Source organism: Microtus oregoni, unplaced genomic scaffold (genome assembly GCF_018167655.1).
Source record: "Microtus oregoni isolate MIOR12 unplaced genomic scaffold, Mior012 000023F_ref0000262, whole genome shotgun sequence".
In the NCBI taxonomy this organism is placed as follows: domain Eukaryota; kingdom Metazoa; phylum Chordata; class Mammalia; order Rodentia; family Cricetidae; genus Microtus; species Microtus oregoni.
Window position 1 is genome coordinate 17,848,225 of NW_024543082.1, and position 21,433 is coordinate 17,869,657.

The 21,433-nt window shown below is 44.8% G+C and overlaps 1 protein-coding gene across 1 annotated transcript; it reads left to right on the forward strand.

Annotated features, from left to right (window-relative positions):
* Window positions 1-8,514: 8,514 nt before the first annotated feature.
* Tagln3 (transgelin 3) lies at window positions 8,515-21,144 on the forward strand. Its single transcript, XM_041672712.1, has 4 exons — window positions 8,515-8,980; window positions 10,012-10,186; window positions 19,433-19,535; window positions 20,677-21,144. Exons 1-4 carry the CDS (start codon window positions 8,801-8,803, stop codon window positions 20,816-20,818), a joined length of 600 nt encoding a protein of 199 aa, XP_041528646.1. The 5' UTR covers window positions 8,515-8,800; the 3' UTR covers window positions 20,819-21,144.
* The last annotated feature ends 289 nt before the right edge of the window (window positions 21,145-21,433 follow it).

A 21,433-nucleotide genomic window follows, 5' to 3' on the forward strand; every position in this document is an offset into this window, starting at 1 on the left:
TCCGTGCTCCCCTTTCCCCTTTAGACCCTTGTCTGTACATAGTCTGTTTTCTCCAGCCATCTCATATGTGTATTTAAATCTATATTCTCCGTATGAGAAAAAAACACACTTTCCATACCTAACGTATTTCACTTTACAGAACCTCATTTCTACCCATTTTCCTGCAAACATGCCTTCTATTTAAATGGTATTCACCTAATAATGCATTTATTTTTATAGAATGGTTGGTAAGACTGAAGTGAAAAAAGTGATCTTTTTGTATTAGTCCTGTTTTCGAGAATACTTTCTACCAGTCTACCTTAAGTATAAAGCCGTGTGATTACCTGAGTTAGAAGTGGCAGAAGTGTGGTCAGTAAAGCAACAGAAAAGTTAGTATAAAGCATGCTTCTTAATAGCCACTGGGATACTGATATTGATATATATATTAGTCTTTATATAAAGTTATGGTTTTTTTAGTTACTAATTTTGGCTAGACTGTAGTCTTCATGAGTTATGTGTAAGTTATTAAGTTGAACACCTGACTAGTAAAGTGAGTATATAAAGACTTCTAAACGAGCGAGAGTCAGCAGATGGTAAACCTGGTTCAAAGGACAGTTTAAGAAATGGGTATTTATAGCCATTGGAAAAGGTTGCTAAAATTCCTGTGCAGGAAAGTGGTAGAGCTGGTGGGTAGATCCTCCTGAAAAACATACTTTATGAGTTGGCTGTTGGCTGTCTGGGAACTTGGGTTTCAGGGACTCCCACTATGGCCAGCACTGATCACAGTAGCTCTCTGTACTTGCATTACCTCTATAAACACTGGTTTGTGCTGAACCCTGCTTTCTTCCCAGGTGCCCAGAATATTGGTATATGTGGAGAGGGGACTACCTCTGAGTCATTTGATAAAAGCCATTGATGCTGACTATTAACAAGCTTCCTTTGGACAACATCACATGAGCTGTCACAGCTCTTTGCTGGAGACCCAGTTTCAGCCTGAGTGACTCCAGTATGGATTCTTGGAAGCTCTCCCCCAGTTTCCCTGGACTTCACCCCATGTGCCTTTTTCCTTTGCTCACTCTGCTTTGGATCCTTTCTTTCAAATCAGTAGTGAAAGGAGCTGTATGGTGAGTTCTGTGCATTCTAGCAAGTCTGCTCACCTGGGGTGGTCTCAGGACCCCCTGATACCCATGCAATTGAACTCATACACGATTATCTCTTCTCGCGGAGAAAAATCATAAAACAACAAAACATGAATCCTGTGAGCCTTGTTTCCTTGAGCTAGGAGTGGGGCCATTTGGGGACACCTTTGGCTACACATTGCTAGGCATGAAGAGTATTGGAAAACGGAAAGGACAAGGTCCCTGCCCATTGGAGTTCTTTAGGGTTAAGCAAAATGTAATGAAGTGGCAGAGTCAGCATGTGTCAATGCAGCAATAAAATCCAAACTAAGACCGGCTGCATCCCCGCACATGGACTAATCTGTAATAGCAGATTTCCCTTGAGCTTTGGTTGTCTCATCTGCAAAATGGTGTAAACCTAGATAGTAGATAGAACTAGTAAAGATGCATGACGTGTTTAGAACAGTGAAGTGCAAGTGGTGTGATATTCCTGATTTTGTCTTCTGCACGGAATATGGTCCAGCGAGGAGCTGATGGACATCAACCCATAATGCTATGATGGAAAAGAGCTAAGCAAGGAAGCCAAAGGATATTTCCTAACAGAAAGATCCTAAATTGGCATATTTTTGTCATGTATGTTCAAATAACCAATGACTTACCTCCCAATATTTGTTTTTACAGAAGGAAAACCTCTTAGACTTTAGTTTGGCAGGAGTTGACATAACAGAATTCAAATGAGGTTATCTTGATATTTTCACCACCAAATGGAACTTCTAGCGTGCCCAGTGCTAGGAATAGGATACAGCTAAAGGAATTGTCGGTCAAAGGAGCCCCATGGAAATCCTCAGACAACTCAGGCTATTGCTAACGCTATACCACAACCCATGGTAATGCCCCATTGCTGATGACAACTCCTACATAGTTCATTGAACATGGAGAAGTTGAACTGGCTCCTAGCTGGAGCCTTCATCTCTACTGACTCATGTTTGTGGTACTGGAGGCTGCGCTGCACACTACCAAAATAGGTAAACCATCAGCCCAGCTACAAACCCTGTAAATGACAACAGTGACCTACCTACGTGATACACCGGGACAATAGTGGCACAAATGTGGGAGTAACCAAGTACTCTGATTGGGTGTAAGGCCTATTCCAACAGATAGAAGCCATGACTAACACTGCTCAAGTGACCAAGAACCTGAGACTACATAGCTATATGTCTAGGGGAAAACCAAACTATTGTTCTGCTAAAGGAACATAGCAATAAAATGACTCCTAATGACATTCTGCTAGTCAGCCATCAGCCGAGAAGCTTCCACTTCCAGTAGAGAGTTACTATTAAAAAGACCAACAACTGCACAATGTATAGAGAGTAATAGATTTTAGAACACTTAGTCCTAAAATGGGTGTCTTCATCAGACCCCTCCCTTCAGAGCTTGGGCAATTATTTGGAAGAGGAGGTAGGAAGAGTGTAAGAGTCAGAGGGAACAACTGACACCAAGGAGACAGTGTCTTGTAGGCACCGCAGGATTGACTTACATAACAACTTAGAAACCATGGTAGTATGCACAGGGTCTCAGCACTGGGTGGGTGGGAGAGGAAGTGGACATGAGCTCTCATTCCCAAGCAAGAAGCTGTCTTCAGTTGATAACTGATTGCAAAGGAAAAATCCATTTTCTCCAATGGAATCTCACTGGGTATGTAAACCACACTTAAGTATAGGTCCCATGCCCAGCATAGATGGCCAACACAAACCTATCTCAATGATAATTTTGTAGATTTTTTTCCTATTATTTTGTTTGGCATTTTTCTTTTTTAAGCTTGCTGGGCTTTTGATTGTATATTGTGGTTTCCAATTTTGTATTTTTCTGACTTTATTTTGTGTGCCTGTGTTTGATATGTGTGTTTCTTGTGCTTTTTTATTTTTGTTTATTATTCTGGATTTTTTTTTTAATTTTCCTGTTTTCCAAAGAGAGAGTGAGAGAAGGCGGGTATGGAATTAGATGTGGGTCTAGGAAACGATGGGGAGGAGAAACTGTGATCAGAATATACCGTATGAAAAAAATATTTTCAATAAAAAATTAATAGGGTTCAGTGTGTTGTAGCCCATTATTGACTCTCTCTCCCTCCCCCCCCCCTCTCTGCATGTGTGTGTGTTTTATACTCAGGCCATTCCTTTTTCTGAATTGCTCTGTGCTGTGTATGCAATGGCATGTGAAATGTATGAACACACAGCAGCTCCATGTGCCTTATCTTGAATTTCAGTGTGATTTTCTAAGTGGCATGCACCTACTAAACATTTTGAACATGGACAATGAGATTGGATATGGCAAATTATCAAGAACAGAAATGCTAATCAAAGATGTATGCCTTTGAAATATTTCCTGATGCAAATCTATACAGTATGCAGGTCTCTGAGCAGCCAGTGAGAAGCCTGGGGAAGAAAGTGCCCCGAGTAAGGCTGCGTTTTGTAAGCATGGTGATAGAGCTGGAAAAGCGCTACCGTTCCTAGGACAGTTCCTGGAGTGAGGATGCCAAATGGATTCGGGAGAGTTGACAAAGAGCACTGAGTGGTCGTGCACATGCCACTTGAGAGGCAGAAGCAGGTGAGTCTCTGAGTTCAAGACTAACCTGATCTACAGAGCAAATTCTAAGAAAGCCAGGACAACCCAGATTAAACCTGTCTCAAAACAAAAGAAGAGAATGAAAACGCATAAACTCATTTTCTAGAAGGAAAAAGAGTAAGTGAGCTTTAACTACAGCCATGCTTTGCTATTTCAGAGATTAGTTCCAGCTCCCCCTGAGGCTATCAAAATTGCAAAAGACTTAAGTCCCTCAGGGAGGACAGAGAACTGTTCACATAGTGCCTTTAACGCATGCGCATCACCCAGAACACTTCATTTCTAGAGTACTTAGACCAACACAGCGCCAAGACATATGATTCTTAGGCTGTATCTCTTAAGAGACAATAAGGAAACGTACATTTTCAATATATAATACCTCTTCTTTTCTTCCCCTTCCCCTCCCCTGCTTCAGGATGGCCTCAAACTCGTGGTCCTGCTTCAACCTTCTAATCCTGGGATTACAGACATTCACTGTACTGCTATGCCAGGCTCCAGACAAGGGTTTGATTTGACTTGCTCTTTCTTTCTTTCTTTCTTTCTTTCTTCCTTTCTTTCTTTCTTTCTTTCTTTTTTCTTTTTTGTTGCTGTTCTTTATATTTTTAGTTGGATCTTGAATGCAGAATCTTTAGAAATGGAGGGCCAACCATCTGTTTTGGAGATCTAAAGGTAGTTTTCATGTTCATGTGTGTGTACCTGCATGAATTCATGTGCAACGCATGCATACAAGTGCCAGAGGAGGCCAGAAGGCAGTACTTGAATTCCTTGATTTATGAAAAAATATGTTATAAAGACTATATCTAGAAAAAAATGCAAGCAAGTTTTTAAATTAAATGTACATTTTAGGGAATATATTATCTTTCATTTTATCTTGGTTATGCTGAATTTTCAGGAGGATTCTGATAGCTTAACTTTCTTCACCTAACTAAAGAAGTTCACTTGGTCCTCATTCATAGCTGTCTTCATTGCACAAGGTCTGAGGCCTCTGGGGCTTGTCAGTTTCTCTAGGAAGCCCTTGACTCAGCCCCATTCCTCTTTTTCTCGGATGCTAGCTCCTAGGTTCTCTGTCATAAGAGTCGTGTGTCTGTACCTTGTGGATAGAATATCCTGTCTTGAAATCCTCAGCAGGTATTCCAGCCGTTTTCTTTCAAAGCACAGATGAGCTTGGACTTGGCATCATTTATCCTCCAACATCGCTGAGTTCCCCAGTCCTCTCCTCTCCTTGCCCAGCTTGTCATGCTAATTTTCCTTTAGTTCTGCCCTTGGCACTCTTTTCATGTTACTTCCTTGAGCAGCATCACCGGGTTTATGGGTTTAACTACTACCTGCAAGCAGGTGACTCAAGCATATTTCTACCTGAGTGCCAGACCAATAAAACAACCGCCCAGTGAACTCCACGGATCAGAGGACTCTCAAAGCAGCAGGACCACACTTTATTATCTCTCTCCTTTGTAAGCTACCCTGCCTGTGCGTCCTTCTGCGGTTCATGGCAGCAGCATGAACTTTGCAACGGCAGATAGTGTGAATCTTGTTCTTTTTACCCAGCTAAGATCTGGTGGTTTTCTTTGTCTGGAAGAAGAGCAAACTCCTTTGCATGGCAAATCAATGTCAGGATGGTAAGTGCTTTAACAACCGGCTTTTTTACTGCTGGCACTTGCCATCAGCCCTGGCATATGTATGTATCCCCATCAAGACTGCTTTCAAATTGTCTCTATGACATCCCTGAAAGCAAAGCTGAGAAGAAGTGTCCAGGAGCAAACAATCACATAGTATTTATATCCTATAGAAACATAAACACAATTATCCTCAAGAAAACAATAATTATTGGGCAATGTAGCTAAAAGAAAGAACAATTCATTTTGAGTTTTTTTATCCTTGTAATATAATTATTTATGTAATCTGATAACTAATAATGTAAAAGTTTACTAACAGACCTTCAATATTCCTGGAAACTTAACCTTGGATCCTTGTAAGCATACTGCTTTATTACCTGGAGCCTGACTGGCGTTCCTGCCCTAGTTTTCTGTGTATTCCATTTAACCGACGATTTGCTGATACTAAAACTTTTTCACCTTTTTAAAAATAAATATTAACTTTAAATATTTATTTTATGTGCATGAGTGTTTTGCCTGCATGTATATCTGTGCGATACATGCATGCAATGCATGCTCACAATGCCTACAGAGGCCAGAAAGGGGAACTCGGGTTACAGGAAATTGTTAACTGCCATGTGGGTGCTAGGAATCGAACCTGGGCTCTCTGGAAGGGCAGCCAGTTCTCTTAACCACTGAGCAATCCCTGCAGCCCCATTTTCCCACCTTTATAAACAAGTTGTCTCTACCGGCAACAATCCACAGCTCTTCTGCCTTATGTACTCATCTGACAAATAACATACTTATCATCCAGTGCTTAAAGTCATTTTCCCTAGCTCTCTATTCCCTTCCTCTAAACACACCATACCATCTGGCTGGCGTTTCCTGCTGACAAGGTTAGCTTTGGTGCTAGACCTACTTAGTATGTTTCATTAAATTTTTTTGCATCTCACATACATACATACATACATAAGCCGTTTTTTAAAAAATGTTAAAGCTGGACCTCATGGTTTCATGCCTGTAATCCCAGTGTTCAGGGATCAAAATTTTAAGCTAGCCTCAGCTACACTGGGAGAACCTGTCTTTAAAAAATTAGGTTATTGAAGCAAATTACTATAATGCTAATAGGCTTCAAGCAAATGCAAAGTTGAACTAATTTCCATTGTCATCCTCCACAGCATTAAGCAGTTTTTCTCTGAAGGCTTCACCGGGATTATGGACACTTATATCCTGCTGCGCCTCCTCTTTGCATGGAATCCTTTCTAGAACTATGGGCTTAATCATTCATGTAAAACATACCAACTATTTGGTTATCATATAATGGAAACTGCCCAAAAGTTTCAAAAGAAGAGGAGGAAGAGGATCAGGGAGAAAAGGAGGAATAGAGGGAAGAGGAGGAAGAGAAGCAAGGGGAGGAACAGGAGGAGGAAAAGCAGGAGGAGGAGGAGCAGCAGGAAGAGGAGAAGCAGAAGGAGGAGGAGGAGGAGGAGAAGGAGGAGTAGAGGGAAGAGGAGGAAGAGCAGAAGGAGGAGAAGCAGCAGGAGGAGCAGGAGGAGGAGAAGCTGCAGGAGGAGGAGAAGCAGGAGGAGTAGGAGGAGGATGAGGAAGACTGTTCTCTTTGGAATTGCATCTAGGAGTGAAGAAAAGACACATGCTTTCTCTGTGAGCTTCTGCCCCTGAGTTCCAGGTTGGAACTTCCATTATTGCTGTCACCCATGAAGCGGACTAGAGACTTCCATGGTTCTGCAGATGATCTTCTTGCAGCATGCATTTCCTTCTCCTCCCAAGCTCCAAATCTCTAAGACAGCTAGCTCTGTGTCTTTGGGACTTCTTCAATTGAGCTATTAAAAAGCATCAAAGCCTGCATTCCTTAGCTTGCTTTTTCTCTTTAAACTAATGTTCTAAAAGCTGGTCTGTTTCTCACCTCCCAGTTCTTTCTCTCCAGGCTCTCAGCTACTCACCAGGAAGTGCCTCAAGCAAACCGGTCACTTATCTGCTAAGCAGGGATGTTTTCATTAGAACAGTCCTCAACTAGCGTAAGATGTTTCTGGGTACATGTGTTGTCTGAGAGTAACTTCGTGTTTGGCTCTAACCAATCAACACAGGGACAATGACCATCTCCTCATTAGAACTGCTTAATCTATGGTCTTGAGCCAATTTATTGGCACATTGTGAAACCATAATTATTTTGTTTCAGGTTCAATCTTTGGCACGACTTAAACACTTGATAAATATTTGTTAAGTGAAGGTATAAACCAAGCAAAGTACCCAGGGACGTACACAAAACAGCTAAAGTGAGAAGTCATCTTTACCCTCAAACATCTTATACTTGGGAGCAAACTGCTAAGCTCTTTCGCTCTTAAGACGTGTTCAGGCCAGCTTGAACCAAATGATTTTTCCTCATGTTTTGTCTGCCTCCCCCAGTGTTAAGTGACTCTTAAATGCGTGTCCCTGGCACCTTCGACATCCTTATCTAAAATAGACAAAGACTGCGATTTTCCAGAACTTTTAGAACACTCACTGACTTGTGTTGACTCACAAAATCTGCCCTATATATTTCCAGTTTAAAGTAACATTTAAAAGGTTTATTTCTTGAATAGAGCCAAACCAAGCCACAGAGGTTTCCCACGGGTTGGAAGTTTCTGGATGAAACTGGGTTGACAGCTAAAGTAAATGATTGCAGCTTCCAGTGTTCCCCACCCCCACCCCATCCTGTCCGGGTAACAACTGTCACTTCAGTACAAGGTTAAAGTGGTCTGACTATTCCTGGCAGATGGGCACTTAGCAGAAAGGACCCTACCAGAGACCCAGGTCCCCTCAGGCAGCTGTGTGGGGCCTTGGATACAATGCTGGGATCCCCAGAGGAGGAGAAAGGATTGTGGTGCAGAGAAAGAGGCTCCCAGCGGGAGGCAGGCGGGTTTGCCTGACTAGGAGAGGGCTGTCTTTGGAGGGCTCTTAGCAACAGCCCTGATTTGACCCGCCTTAGCCGTGAGAAAATCAAATCAGAGCGCCTTGCTTCCAGACTCCACACACCATCAGCGGGCGATTGTCGAGGCACCCTTTCTCCTGCCTGTTAATTACCTGCCCTGGGAATCTCACGCAAAGTGCTGCTGAGAGGGGGAGCAAGCAACCATCGCCCACCCTCAACCCAGCCCCCGACTGCCTGGGGGTTCAGGCTCTCGAGTGAGTCCCTGTACATCATCCAGTCTGCCTGACAGGCAGGACTGAAAGGGGGATTTCAGCCCCCCTGGGTCGGTCGGAGCTTTATTCTAGAGTCCATGGCGCGTGGCTGCGCTTTTCTTTCTCATTTGTAGGTGAAACCCCATTGGCTTCATTGGCTCCTTGATTTAAACCACGCCCGGCTTTCTGTCCGCTTTGCTGCTGCTGGGCTCGGCCTCCCTGCCACATCCCAGCCGGGTTCTCAGGAAACCCGGGGGCTGCTGTGGCTGCTATTGTGTGGATGCCGCGCGTGTCCTCTCTTCTCTTCCAGAGATGGCTAACAGGGGCCCGAGCTATGGCTTAAGCCGAGAGGTGCAGGAGAAGATCGAGCAGAAGTATGATGCGGACCTGGAGAACAAGCTGGTGGACTGGATCATCCTGCAGTGTGCTGAGGATATAGAGCACCCGCCCCCGGGCAGGGCCCATTTTCAGAAATGGTTGATGGACGGGACGGTAAGCCGGGCAGGGATATTGGTTGCTGGAGCGGTGGAAAGAAGTCCTCTTGGGGCCCTTTCTTTCTATGTGAGGGCCCGGGGGGAAATCCTCTGTTGCCAAGATATGGGTCTCACCGGGAGGACCGGGGATGCCTTTATTTCTCTCGGGCAGTGAGATGAGGGCTCCCTGTACAATTTCCTAGCTAGTTTAGAGGATTCTCCACCCATCTGAGCATCAAGCTTCCTGCTAAACTGTAAGCAAAATTGAAGCCCTTCGGATATTTCCACGGAGAATAGAGCTAAGTGCAGGCGTTTGATCTCCTTTGACTTCTTGGTGCATCAGCCTTTCTGGGGCTTTTCTTACCCGCAGGGGAACCCGCTGGTTACGTGGTGAAACAAAGGAAAGAGTCAGGCTAATCAACTTCTTATCCTCCGGGGATGCTGAGCCCCTTGGAAAGGCTCAGGGGCTTTGGAGCGGAAAAGGAATCCTTTTTTGATAGTGGGGTTCCTTTCTGTCTAGATGCTGTGTGTTTGGGTTCCAGGAGGACAGCTCAGCTCAGTGGAACAAGCCGGTCTTTTCTGGCAGCTTGTGATTTACTGTTACATAACTGTGATCCCACCCATGTTTTGGGTAGACCAAGGCTTGCTTGGCTTCGTCTTTTCAGAGTCCGTGAGAAGACCCAACTCAGTTCTTTCACACGTCATAAACTCATATAGGATGAGTTAGTGAAGAGGGCAGATCCCAGAAAGCAGATCACAATCCTCCCACTTCCCCACCAGCCTCCAACGCATCCTCCATTAAGAGTCTGAGATCATGTCCTCATCCCTCAGCATCATTTCCAATGAGAGAATCGGATTCCGGTTGCAGGACTGTGGTCAGCTGTAGCCTGAGAATGGGATCCCTGGGGTCTTCTTCTGTGTTTAATGTGGGAGCGTGTGTGTGTGTGTGTGTGTGTGTGTGTGTGTGTGTGTAGATGCACCATTCACTTCTGACTTGTGACATTTATTGCAAAGGCAAACACTGATTTTCTGTCCCCGCGTTCCCTTCAGGTCCTGTGCAAGCTGATAAACAGTTTATATCCACCAGGACAAGAACCCATCCCCAAGATCTCAGAGTCAAAGATGGCTTTTAAGCAGATGGAGCAAATCTCCCAGTTCCTGAAAGCGGCCGAGGTCTATGGTGTCAGGACCACAGACATTTTTCAAACAGTGGATCTATGGGAAGGTAAACAGCCCTTCTGTCTTTGGGTCTGTTTCCCCTGGACTCCCGTTCCCATACCTCCTCCTTTCTTTATCATCTGTTTGTAAAAGCCACTTACATAGGGCTTCCTGGCACTGCTTGCGGGAGGGAAGTCCGTTCTCAGTTGTCACCCCATGGGCAGTGTTGTCCTTCCTGCTTGTGGTGCTTTATGCTGAGGATATGGCAAGTACCTCAGCAAACTAAAAGTGTACACAGAGAAGTAAACTGGTTACATGCGTGTCTATTTCTCTAGTTAGCCGTTCATAACAAATCACATTTCGTGGAAAAGAAGGGAGGCAGGCGTGAGTGAGTGTTCTTCTGACTCACCAGCAGTGGGGCTTACAGACAAAGCCATCTGCTCCTCTGTCACTCAATCTGAGAGAAAACAAGAGAGTGCTCCATCTTTCTGTTAAACAACTATCCAGAGCACAGTGACTGTATCTTCTAGGTGGATGTTATCCAGAGCACAGTGACTGTATCTTCTAGGTGGATGTTATCCAGAGCACAGTGACTGTATCTTCTAGGTGGATGTTCTCCAGAGCACAGTGACTGTATCTTCTAGGTGGGCATTATCCAGAGCACAGTGACTGTATCTTCTAGATGGATGTTATCCAGATCACAGTGACTGTATCTTCTAGATGGATGTTATCCAGAGCACAGTGACTGTAGCTTCTAGATGGGTATTATCCAGAGCACAGTGACTGTATCTTCTAGGTGGATGTTCTCCAGAGCACAGTGACTGTATCTTCTAGGTGGGTATTATCCAGAGCACAGTGACTGTATCTTCTAGATGGATGTTATCCAGATCACAGTGACTGTGTCTTCTAGGTGGGTATTATCCAGAGCATAGTGACTGTATCTTCTAGGTGGATGTTATCCAGATCACAGTGACTGTATCGTCTAGGTGGGTATTATCCAGAGCACAGTGACTGTATCTTCTAGATGGATGTTATCCAGAGCACAGTGACTGTATCTTCTGGGTGGGTATTATCCAGATCACAGTGACTGTATCTTCTAGGTGGGTATTATCCAGAGGACAGTGACTGTATCTTCTAGGTGGGCATTATCCAGAGCACAGTGACTGTATCTTCTAGATGGATGTTATCCAGATCACAGTGACTGTGTCTTCTAGGTGGGTATTATCCAGAGCATAGTGACTGTATCTTCTAGGTGGATGTTATCCAGATCACAGTGACTGTATCGTCTAGGTGGGTATTATCCAGAGCACAGTGACTGTATCTTCTAGGTGGGTATTATCCAGATCACAGTGATTGTATCTTCTAAGTGAATATTCTATTCGGGGAGACTACCAGATGGTTTTTTTCATTCACATTTGTGAATTGACTTGGAGAGAAATATCTCACAAAGCTATATAGATCAAAGCTTAGCTATGGAACTATTTAGCAATCCACCATGTTGAAGAAAAGGATGTGTAATGCAGGTATTGCTGGAGAATCTGAGGGACCAATAGCCATGTGGCGTCCAGTCCCCTTTAGTGAAAATGGGCATGTTAGTCCATACACTAGCCCTGCCTGAGGCACAGAGGGGCTGTCTAATTGCCAGATTGATTGACACACTCATTGTCACTGGCTGTCATCACAGGGCAACCCACAGACTCCCTTGGGTGGTTCTGCCGACACAGAGGGTAGACTAATGTTACTTTGATCAAGAGCCATGGGTATCCTAAACAGAGGACAGTCTGCTCAGATCATTATAAAGAAAAAAATTCACCTCCTCCATCCTCACAATGACCTCATGCCTCCATTCAAAGAGGGCTTTATTACATGCTTTTTGCATAAGTGAACAGTTCAAACCCAAAGAGGCCAGGGGTCTTGTATTTTTTCTAGTACCTCAGATATCTGAAATTCTGGCTAGGCCACCAGACCTCATGGGCATCTGCCTCCAATTCTCCATGGGATGGCTCCAGTAAGGCTTGATTCCCAGGTCAGGATAATGGTGACTGTCCACAGTTAATACAGTTTCGTTTCACTGATATTCCTCTTCTCTAGAAGCACATATAAGAGCTTTCCTGAACAATGACACACAGTTCTTCCAACTAAACTATGAAGGGAATTTTTTCAACCTCCTCATTGCATAGATAATGACACCTGCCTGCCCTTGTCATGTGTGTTCCACAGAATTCATAGTTCACAGTCCTGAGCGCCACCCTGGGCTCTGAAGCCAAAACAGAAAACCTTATTTAACAGGCCACACCATGCTTTGGCCAGGGGCCTTAGCATCCTTCATCTCTACCATCAATGTCCTGGATGCGTCACGTCAGTGACTAACTGTTGATGCCAGGGAGCCAGGGGAGGATGGAGAAGGATGAATCAAAGCCAAGTGAAACCAAGAGATAAGGAGTTAGAGCAAATGACAGAAACCCTGGTGAGCCCTCAAGTGCAGGATGTACGTAAGAGGAAGGGCACTGGAGGTACCTGGGAGGTCGAGTCTAAAGGGAGCCTACCCATCTACATTAGGGAAGGGCTAGCGTTACTTCCTTTCCCCCTTTATCCAAACACTATAGAGAGGGGCGCTATACTTGGGAGGGGGGACTTTAAAAGAGGGAAGAGAGAAGGAGCAGTACTTCTGGGTGGGCAGCATGCGTGGCAGTCTACACACCTGCCATAACCTGTGTTAGACACTCCTGGGAAAAGAAGACAGCTAGGAGGCATAAATGTTAGCAAAGCAACCTGAGATGCAGCTCTGGAATATGATAATGCTTCTAGATAAAATGTAAGACAGACAATAAAAGTCATCATTCACCATACCTCAACCCATCCCTGCCCCCAGTGCAGAAGAGGAGGACTTTAAATGAAATATGGAGACTCTCAAGGCACTGTGATTGACAGGTCACAGAAACACTAGAACTACACAAAGGTGGGGATGTGCAAGAGAGCTGACAGCAGGGAGACAGATGCTGAGGACTTTCCAGATGACTTGCTGGAAGCCCCAAGGAGCTGAGATTGAAGATGATGTCTCGGGCGAGAGACTTGATACTTCCCAGGATCCCTGTCTGGAGTTCAGGCCAGAGCTGTTTCCCGGACCGAGGAGCGTAGGAGTGGAAAGCAACTTGCTTTGAACAGGGAAGTGGGTGGGATGGACTTGGTGGCTGGCACAGATGGCGGACTGAGCATGGGAGGGGCTGGTCCTTTCTGCATGATGTGGTTGGGTGACTAAACTGTAGTCAAAGAGCAGGGTTGGCGTGTGTTTGTGTGACATGTCTGCGTGAGGATGTACACACTCTCTGTCACATAGATATCAGACGTCAGACTAGCCGTGTGCACAGCTCGTCACTTCTACCGTTCCGCTCCCTGACCGAGGTTGCAATCCTGCCCTCACACTTTAGTTCCTCCCGCTATTTCATGATTCCCTGTATCACAGTTGCGGGGGCTGTGGCTGCTGTGGGTCCAGCCCCCATTCTAACTGGACACTTCCCTTCCTCCTCTGCAGGTAGTTTATGCCTGGCTGCTCTCAGTACCACATTTCCTCTGCTTGGCACGTTTCTTCTAAATATGGTTCTTTTTGCTCACAGTGCCTTCCCAAGCTGCTTCTAGGTTGCAGATCAGCAAACCTGCAGAAGCCCAGGTTTGCCAAATGCCTTCTTGTTTAAGCTTCCATTACTCATATAGGTGGGGCCCCAGAAGTCGCCACCATTCTTGAACCCCCTTTTGGTACATTGTTTGGAAGAGACCTGGAGCCAGCAAGGATGCAAGGGTTTTCACAAAGATATCCAGGTGACAACTTGATCATGGAGATAATACAAAGTTACCAAAGCCTTCACTGGGGAAGGGCCAGAGTGACCTTCATTGTTGGTTACAGGAAAGGCAAGGGCCACTGCAAAGAATGGAAGGGGACGGGAAGAGCCCCTCTGTGAAGAGAAAAGGTAAATGGTCTGACAGGTTCCTTTTAGATCTGGAGCAGATGCCGGAGAAGGGCAGGGGTGGGGCTGTTTCAGCTCTGACTCAGGAGAGGATAGTACAGGCAAGCCTGCAGCGTCTTTGCTATGAGTACCAGAGAGGAGACTGGAGAAAGGAAGCAACAATAAACCGAGTCTGTATGTGTATAAGAGAGAGAAGACACACAAGGAAAAGTGAGAAGCTGGTCTGAGGTCTGGTCAGAAAAGCTGCAGTGGGACTGTCCTATGAGGTGGGGTGGAGTCAGGCTCCCAAAGCAGAAACTAGAGAACCTGGACCGAGCCTGTGCGCCATCACTTCTCAGCTAAAGTGTCTTAGCCTTGAATTTCTCCTGCATCAAATGGGCCTAAGAGAACCTATTTTATGTTATTGGTCTGGGGAACAAAGGAAGTGATGGGTTAGAAACTCTCAGATGGTGCCTGACAAGGAATAGCATAAGTATCGTCAGTGGCCTGCCCTTTCTGGGTTAATAGGAAGGGTGGGGACTGGATGGCCATAGACTCCTCTATAAAAGATGGATTTGCTTAATTATCACACTTACAAGCTGATAGGATTGCCTGGATGACTGTCAACCTGGCAGTCATTCATGCGGGTTACCTTATTGACAGAAGACATTGAATTTGTCATCTGTCCCTATGATACATTGCATTGCCAATGTCAGATCTGGGAGCCCTCGGTAGAATGAAAATAGCATGGGTTTTAGAGTAGACACATTGAAAACCGTCTTCCAATGCATCCTAGCTGTGTGACTCTGTTTACAGTTCTCAGCTGCCTAGAGTCTTGGTTTTCTTCTGTGTAGTGGTCTAGCAACCCCAACCCCTAAAGGAATTGTATGGAACAAAAATGTTAACTCTCCAGCACAATATATGATCCCTAGTTGCCTAATAAATGTCGACTTTTCTTCTGCTTCAGTAAGCTCATCAGCAATAACCTTTGGGGCCTATTTGTATAAGCACTTAGTGTCAGATGTTAAGAATTCCAAAACGTCAGCGCAGACAATACTCAAAGAGCAATCAGCCTGATTATTCTTCTCAACAGTTGCACTGATGGAGGATAATGGCTGCATGGTTTTATGTTGTCTGTTCTTTTCTCCTGATGATGGGAGTTAGAGAGGTGTTATTTACACGGAAGGGTAGAGCCTGGAAGGTTCACGTGTACTCTCTCAGGAGGTGTCACTATGTGTACTGTTCCTCAACAGCAGAAGCTGAAGACTCATTTCTCCTAGCCGGAGATGGGTTTGGGGATACAGCATGGTACCCACAGTGACCTGAGCTATGACAAATGCCCACTCCTCCACCCTCCTTTCCCATGGCAGCACCCTCAGCTGCGTTCACTCGGAAGGGCTGCTGACCATTGTATTTTGTGAGCTTTTCCTTTAGCTTCAATCTCCAACACGCATCACAGGCACGTGGTCTGACTGACAGACATGTTCCTGACATGTTAAATCTGCAACAAGGCCCAAGTATCTTCATTTCTTACCAATTTGTAGGTGACGCTGCTTCTGCTCTCCTGGGAGCCCCACTTTGAGAGCTACTACCTTACAGTTTCTTTTCCCACTGGCCAGAATGAAAACAACAAAGTCCATAAAATTCAGAGAGAATGCTCAGCTTATTTCTGAGTGCCATTTCTCCCTGGCCTGCAGCGGCATTTTCATAGGGAGGTGGGAAGTGATTTTTCTATCACAGCTTGCTTTCTCTGTGATGCGTATATTAAAAATCAGCTTCTAAGAGTTCACAGACTTGGTCAAGACTAATAGAAAATAGCAGTTCTGAAACAAATAATTTAAGGCTGACTTTTGTGTTAAAAATAGAATAGAAAATAGTGTCAAATCTCACTTTTCCTACTCAAAAGACTTCTGCATTGCCTTTATTTTTCCATTTTTTCTTCTCATTTGTGTTCATCTTTTGTTTTTAATTAAGAATAATTTTTTTGTACAATATATCCTGATTATAGCTTCTCCTCCCTCCACTGCTCCCAGTTCCTCTCCATTTTCCCTCCCCTCTGGATCCATTCCCTTTCTGTCTCTCATTATGGACGGTCAGGCGTCTAAGAGATAGCAACCAAACATGATGAAATAAACTATAATAAGATGAAGCAAAAACTTTCATATTGAAGTTGTACATGGCAGCCCAATAGGAAGAAAAGAGTCCCAAAGCAGTATGTCTGCTTGCTTTCACAATTAGGGGTCCCATAAAAATACTAAGTTAATTATCTATCTATCTATCTATCTATCTATCTATCTATCTATCTATCTATCTATCATCTATAAGACCTGGTGTAGATTCATGTAAGACATGCATAAGATATCTTGAGTGTAAACTTAAACTTTATAAGCACCAAGTTAGGACATTACAAGGCAGAACTCTGGGCTCCACTCCTCAAGGCTTATTGATTAGCAGTTTGGGGTTTATGGCTATTTTGAGGTGTTATTATTTTGTGATAATACAGAATGAATACAGTGTGAATGATGGCACTTGGGAGGCTGAGGCAGGTGGATCATCATAATTCAAGGTCTGTTTGGGCTATAGAGGGAGGACCTAATTGATAGATAGATAGATAGATAGATAGATAGATAGATAGATAAATGAGGGGGTTGGGGAGGGAAAGAAATCGGAAGCAGTGACTCCTACACTGTTAAGTATAATGTGCCTTGATGCACACATAGCCTCTCCATGTAATCCTGTCCATTTGGGTGATATTATACCACCTGTATAATCTGTAAACCTTCAATGAAGCCTTGCATCACCCAAGGCCCACACTCTACAGTCGGGTTTCCTCTTCCAGTCTACAACAGTACATTCTGAGAGTTTAGACAAATGTGTCCACTTTTATAGGATTGTGCAGCATACTTTTGCTACCCTAAAAATCTTCTGTGGCCCATCATTTTATCTTTTTCCATTATCAGTCCCAGTGATCTGCTCCTCTTGCTGTCTATCTGGTTTTGTCCTTTGTAGGATGTCACATCATGCTGTGTGCTGTCTGTTCAGATTCTATTAGCTCTGCTGTAAAACCCATCAATTTCTCATGATAAAGGAATAGAAGAACCCAGGCAGCCTGTTGGTGCAAGCTTGCCTTCCTCTGCCTGAGCCACTTTCCTTCTCAGGGACAGTAGCAAATTCTTATGTCATCACCAGGACTGATTCGTTCCTGCTCTGCTTGCTTGAAGACAACTGTCAACATCTGAACAGTCTGTCTTTCGGGATTGCATTTCTTTATTTTCTTGGGAGAACGGTATTTAGAGGAAGTAATCAGGCTGACATGAAGAGTCATAGCGTTTGCCAAAGTGTCCAGGATGGCTTTCAGGAATCAAAGAGATGCTAAGGAGGCAGACTTCCAGCTTGGATCAAAGTGCTTCTAATGATCAGTTTTGTTCTTTGGACTTTGCGAAAGATGTCTCTGAAGGGAGGAGTTATTGCTTAACAAAATGCATGTAGTTCTTAGCACTCATCAGCTAGAACTAAGAGTTTAGAGTGGGGCTTATAGGTCTATCTGACCACATAAGGACTGTGCTGGAAGATTACCCCAGAATCGGAATTCAGGCACTCGGGCTGCTGATGGTCACAGCACATCACAGTCACCAAACAAAGCCTGTGTTTTGGTGGGTGGAGTAAACAGAACAGAATGCTGGGAGGAAGAGGAAGTGAGCTCAGATGCCAGGCCACTGCTCTCTGAGGCAGACGCGATGAAGCTCCAATCCAGGATGGACGTAGGCTAGAATCTTCCCGGTAAGCGCACCTTGGGTGCTACACACATTATTAGAAATGGGCTAGTCCAAGTGTGAGAGTTAGCTAAGAAGAGGCTAGATATAATGGGCCAAGTAGTGTTTAAAAGAATACAATTTGTGTGTTGTTATTTCAGGGCATAAGCTAGCCAGGAGGTCAGGAGCTGGATGGGCAGGAACGCAGCCCGCAGCTTCTTCAACATACAGGTTTATCTTTCACAGCAGCCTATGATATAGAGACAGTTACAGAAAGGAATTTCGTGTCTGGAAGAGAAAAGTTGTCCTCGCTGCCATCTCTGCCTTTCTTCTCTCCAAATTCTTAGTGGTTATTTTTAAATCCTTCCCTTGCCATCTACTGCGGATACTCCACTCACCATCACCCCAGCAGCTGAGTCTGAGAGAATATCCACTGCAGAATTTCCTATACCCACAGCCATCCCCACCAGCCTCAAGCTCCAGGCAATTGCCCTGTAATGAGTGTCGGACATAGGGTGGAGGAAACCACGTGAAAAAAGGAGACTCTTACCTCTCTTCTTGGAACATATGAGCATCCTGAACAGGACCTCCTTAAAGGCCATAATTGCTGATTTCATTACAGTTCCTGCTCCCTTCTCTGCCCTTCCCTTGTAACTCTGTATTCCCCAGGGGCTGAGTTGCAAAAAGTGCACCAAGGAGACCACAGATGCTCACTGGGTCCTACCAGAACCTTTGCCTTTCTGCTGCTCCTGTCCCAGGTCCCCACAGCCTCTTTCTCTCTCTTTTAGTTCAGTGCCTTTATCTCCCTCATTTATGCTTTGTGCAAATCTTTGATCCACCCACACCAGCAGCACCTTCCCTAGTGTGAGATTTGCCGTCCTCTGTAAAGGAGGGAGGGAAGAGGATGGAAGGAGCTGGCTGGTTGGAAGGCTCAGCTGCCTTCTCTAGGGGCAATCGTGTGACCATGTCCCCACCCCTTATGTGAGACTCCCCGATGCCCCCTCCCCTGCTTTGTTCTCTCTCACACATGGGCCAGTGATGTACTGTCTCCATTAGTCCCTTTCATGCATCACTTGTGCCTTGAGTGCTTTCTGTGTTGATTTCTTTCTCCATTGGCCTGCGGACCAGAGCACTGGGCGAATACTCAATTTGATGAACAGGGATGATTTTAGACCCTGCTAACCCAGATAAACTAAAAGAGAGAAGCCCCCTTGGGGTCTGGGGCAGAATTACTCTAAGCAACCAATTTTCTGCATTTTTCCTTTCTCTATCCACTCATGAGGAAAGTGTTCTTCTGCAGGCTGTCACCTAGGACCTCCTCATCAGATCACATCAGATCATGGCTGAAGCCATGAAGTCCAGGAGCAGCTAATGCTTGGAGTGTTTATTATACACTTGAATAAACTAGAACAGGGCTTCTTGTGTGAATACAATAATAAGCAAGATTGCAATGGGTTTTATGTCAGAGTCACCCCGGGAAGTGTTATTTAGTACTTCTCCCATGACTGTAGTCACCCATAGCTTCCTCTATATAGAGCTCTTCCCTCTATATAGAAATTCCCTTCTTTTGAAATCCCTGGCACTGACATGCTGGACTTTAACCTCTTCACTGGATTCCAGGGAAGGACATGGCAGCCGTGCAGAGGACTCTGATGGCTCTAGGCAGCGTGGCAGTTACCAAGGATGACGGCTGCTACCGGGGAGAGCCATCCTGGTTTCACAGGTGAGTCCTTCCCTAGAGCTGTCAGACACTGTCTACAAAGAAGCAAACACTTCTGGTCCCACGGCAAGATCCACTGAGAAGGAAGGCGGGTGCTGCCATTCTAGCCGACACCCAATCAGGGCTGAGATGCTTGGGATTTCTCTTAGCTCCTAGCATCTCCCTCTCCCTTGTTCTTTTCCTTCTTTCATCTTTTTAATTCTCTCCTATGCACCTAATGAAGAACAAATTCGTCCCTTTGCCAAATACCATCTCGGTTTGTAACCCAGCAGGTTTACTAACAGCCCCCGCTTTGACTTTCAAAAGCATCCTGGTCTGGGTGATAAATTATATGATTATTTCAGTCTACTGAAACAGACTAGGCCTTTTAGGAACTGTTCCTTAAGCGATCTTTATGGCAGTGACAGTAGAGACAGAGATGTACAAACTGAGGTGTCTGGAGACAGATGACAGGAATGCTTGTAGCAGCTACTCGGTGATTCTTTTTTTCTCATCCTGGAGAAGTATAGAAACACGTAGTTTATGTTCTTTAGATGCCCTTGACCTAAATTCCTCCTAGAAACATATTGAAATCCAGGTCCTAGTTCCAGAATTATTGATGATCCACCACAGTCTGTATGGCTGCAAATCCAAATTTATTCACAGTCATGCTCTTTACCAAAATTTGGCAGCCTCTGGTCAGGAGATAAAGATTGATCCTTGAAAACTCCTAGGTTGATCGGGCAGCAAAACAGAGATTAATCATTGGTCCTATGTGGGAAGGGTGGAACGGGGCTTAGGATATGTTTTGTAAAAGGAGTTAGTTTTGTGAGTAGAGGTACCGGAGAGGGTGAGAAGGTAAAGACTGAGGTGTTCTGAAGAGGAAGAGAAAAAGAGAAGCTGAGATTGAGTTTTCCAGAAGGGCAGTTATGGGTTCCCCTTTCTTTTTTTTTGCTAGAAATTCTAAGAGTCATCTTGGTTCCCAAGTAGACCATAGCTCTAGGTAGGCCATAGTTCATGGTGGGTCAGAGCTCAGTAAGAGTTGTGGGCCAGGGAAGGGTCTGCTGGTGTGTTTGATTGCCTCATATAGAAGCTGTGTATCCGTATCTTGAGGAGGATTTAGAACTGTCACATGACATAGTTCCACCTCACTCTTTCTACCCAGGAAAGCCCAGCAGAATCGGAGAGGATTTTCAGAGGAGCAACTTCGCCAGGGACAGAACGTCATAGGCCTGCAGATGGGCAGCAACAAGGGTGCCTCCCAGGCGGGCATGACGGGGTACGGGATGCCCAGGCAGATCATGTAAGATGCCACATCTTGCCCACCCTGGTAGAGAGGACGAATGCTCCGTACCACAGTCTGTGACAAAGAAATAGGTAGTCACCTGCTCACCTTCTCCTCTTTCTCAAAGCCTTCTGTCCCCTGTTCTTGCAAGTGCTGCACTTCCGCTGGGAATCCACGCTGCCTATTGCTGCCACCCTTTGTTTGTTTAGAACTATGCAAAGACTCCGCTTCCTCTCTCTGACCTCCTGTGCCCTGGGATCTCCGTTCGTTTGATTATTTATTTATTTATTTGACAAAAATTTCTCTCCTTGACTTACAGAACATACCTAATAAACAAATTAGTCTGTGTTCCAGAGTATAACTTCATTCTCTGTCAGGGTCTGTGCCGGCTGGAATGGCTCCTTCCTGCCTCACTCAAGAGGTAGCTGACAAAATGAAATTAGCATAGACTATAGAAAATGGATTAGCTATGAGGAAGCTTGTGCAAGATTATTACGTTTATCTTGGTAATTTCGATGGAAAAATTAGAAATAGTTTTTTCCACTAGAGATCTTAAAGTTAGGTGTCCACAAACACTGCCTTTGACCTACCTACGTTTCTTTAAGTACCTACCGTGTGCTGATGTTAGACTTTGTAA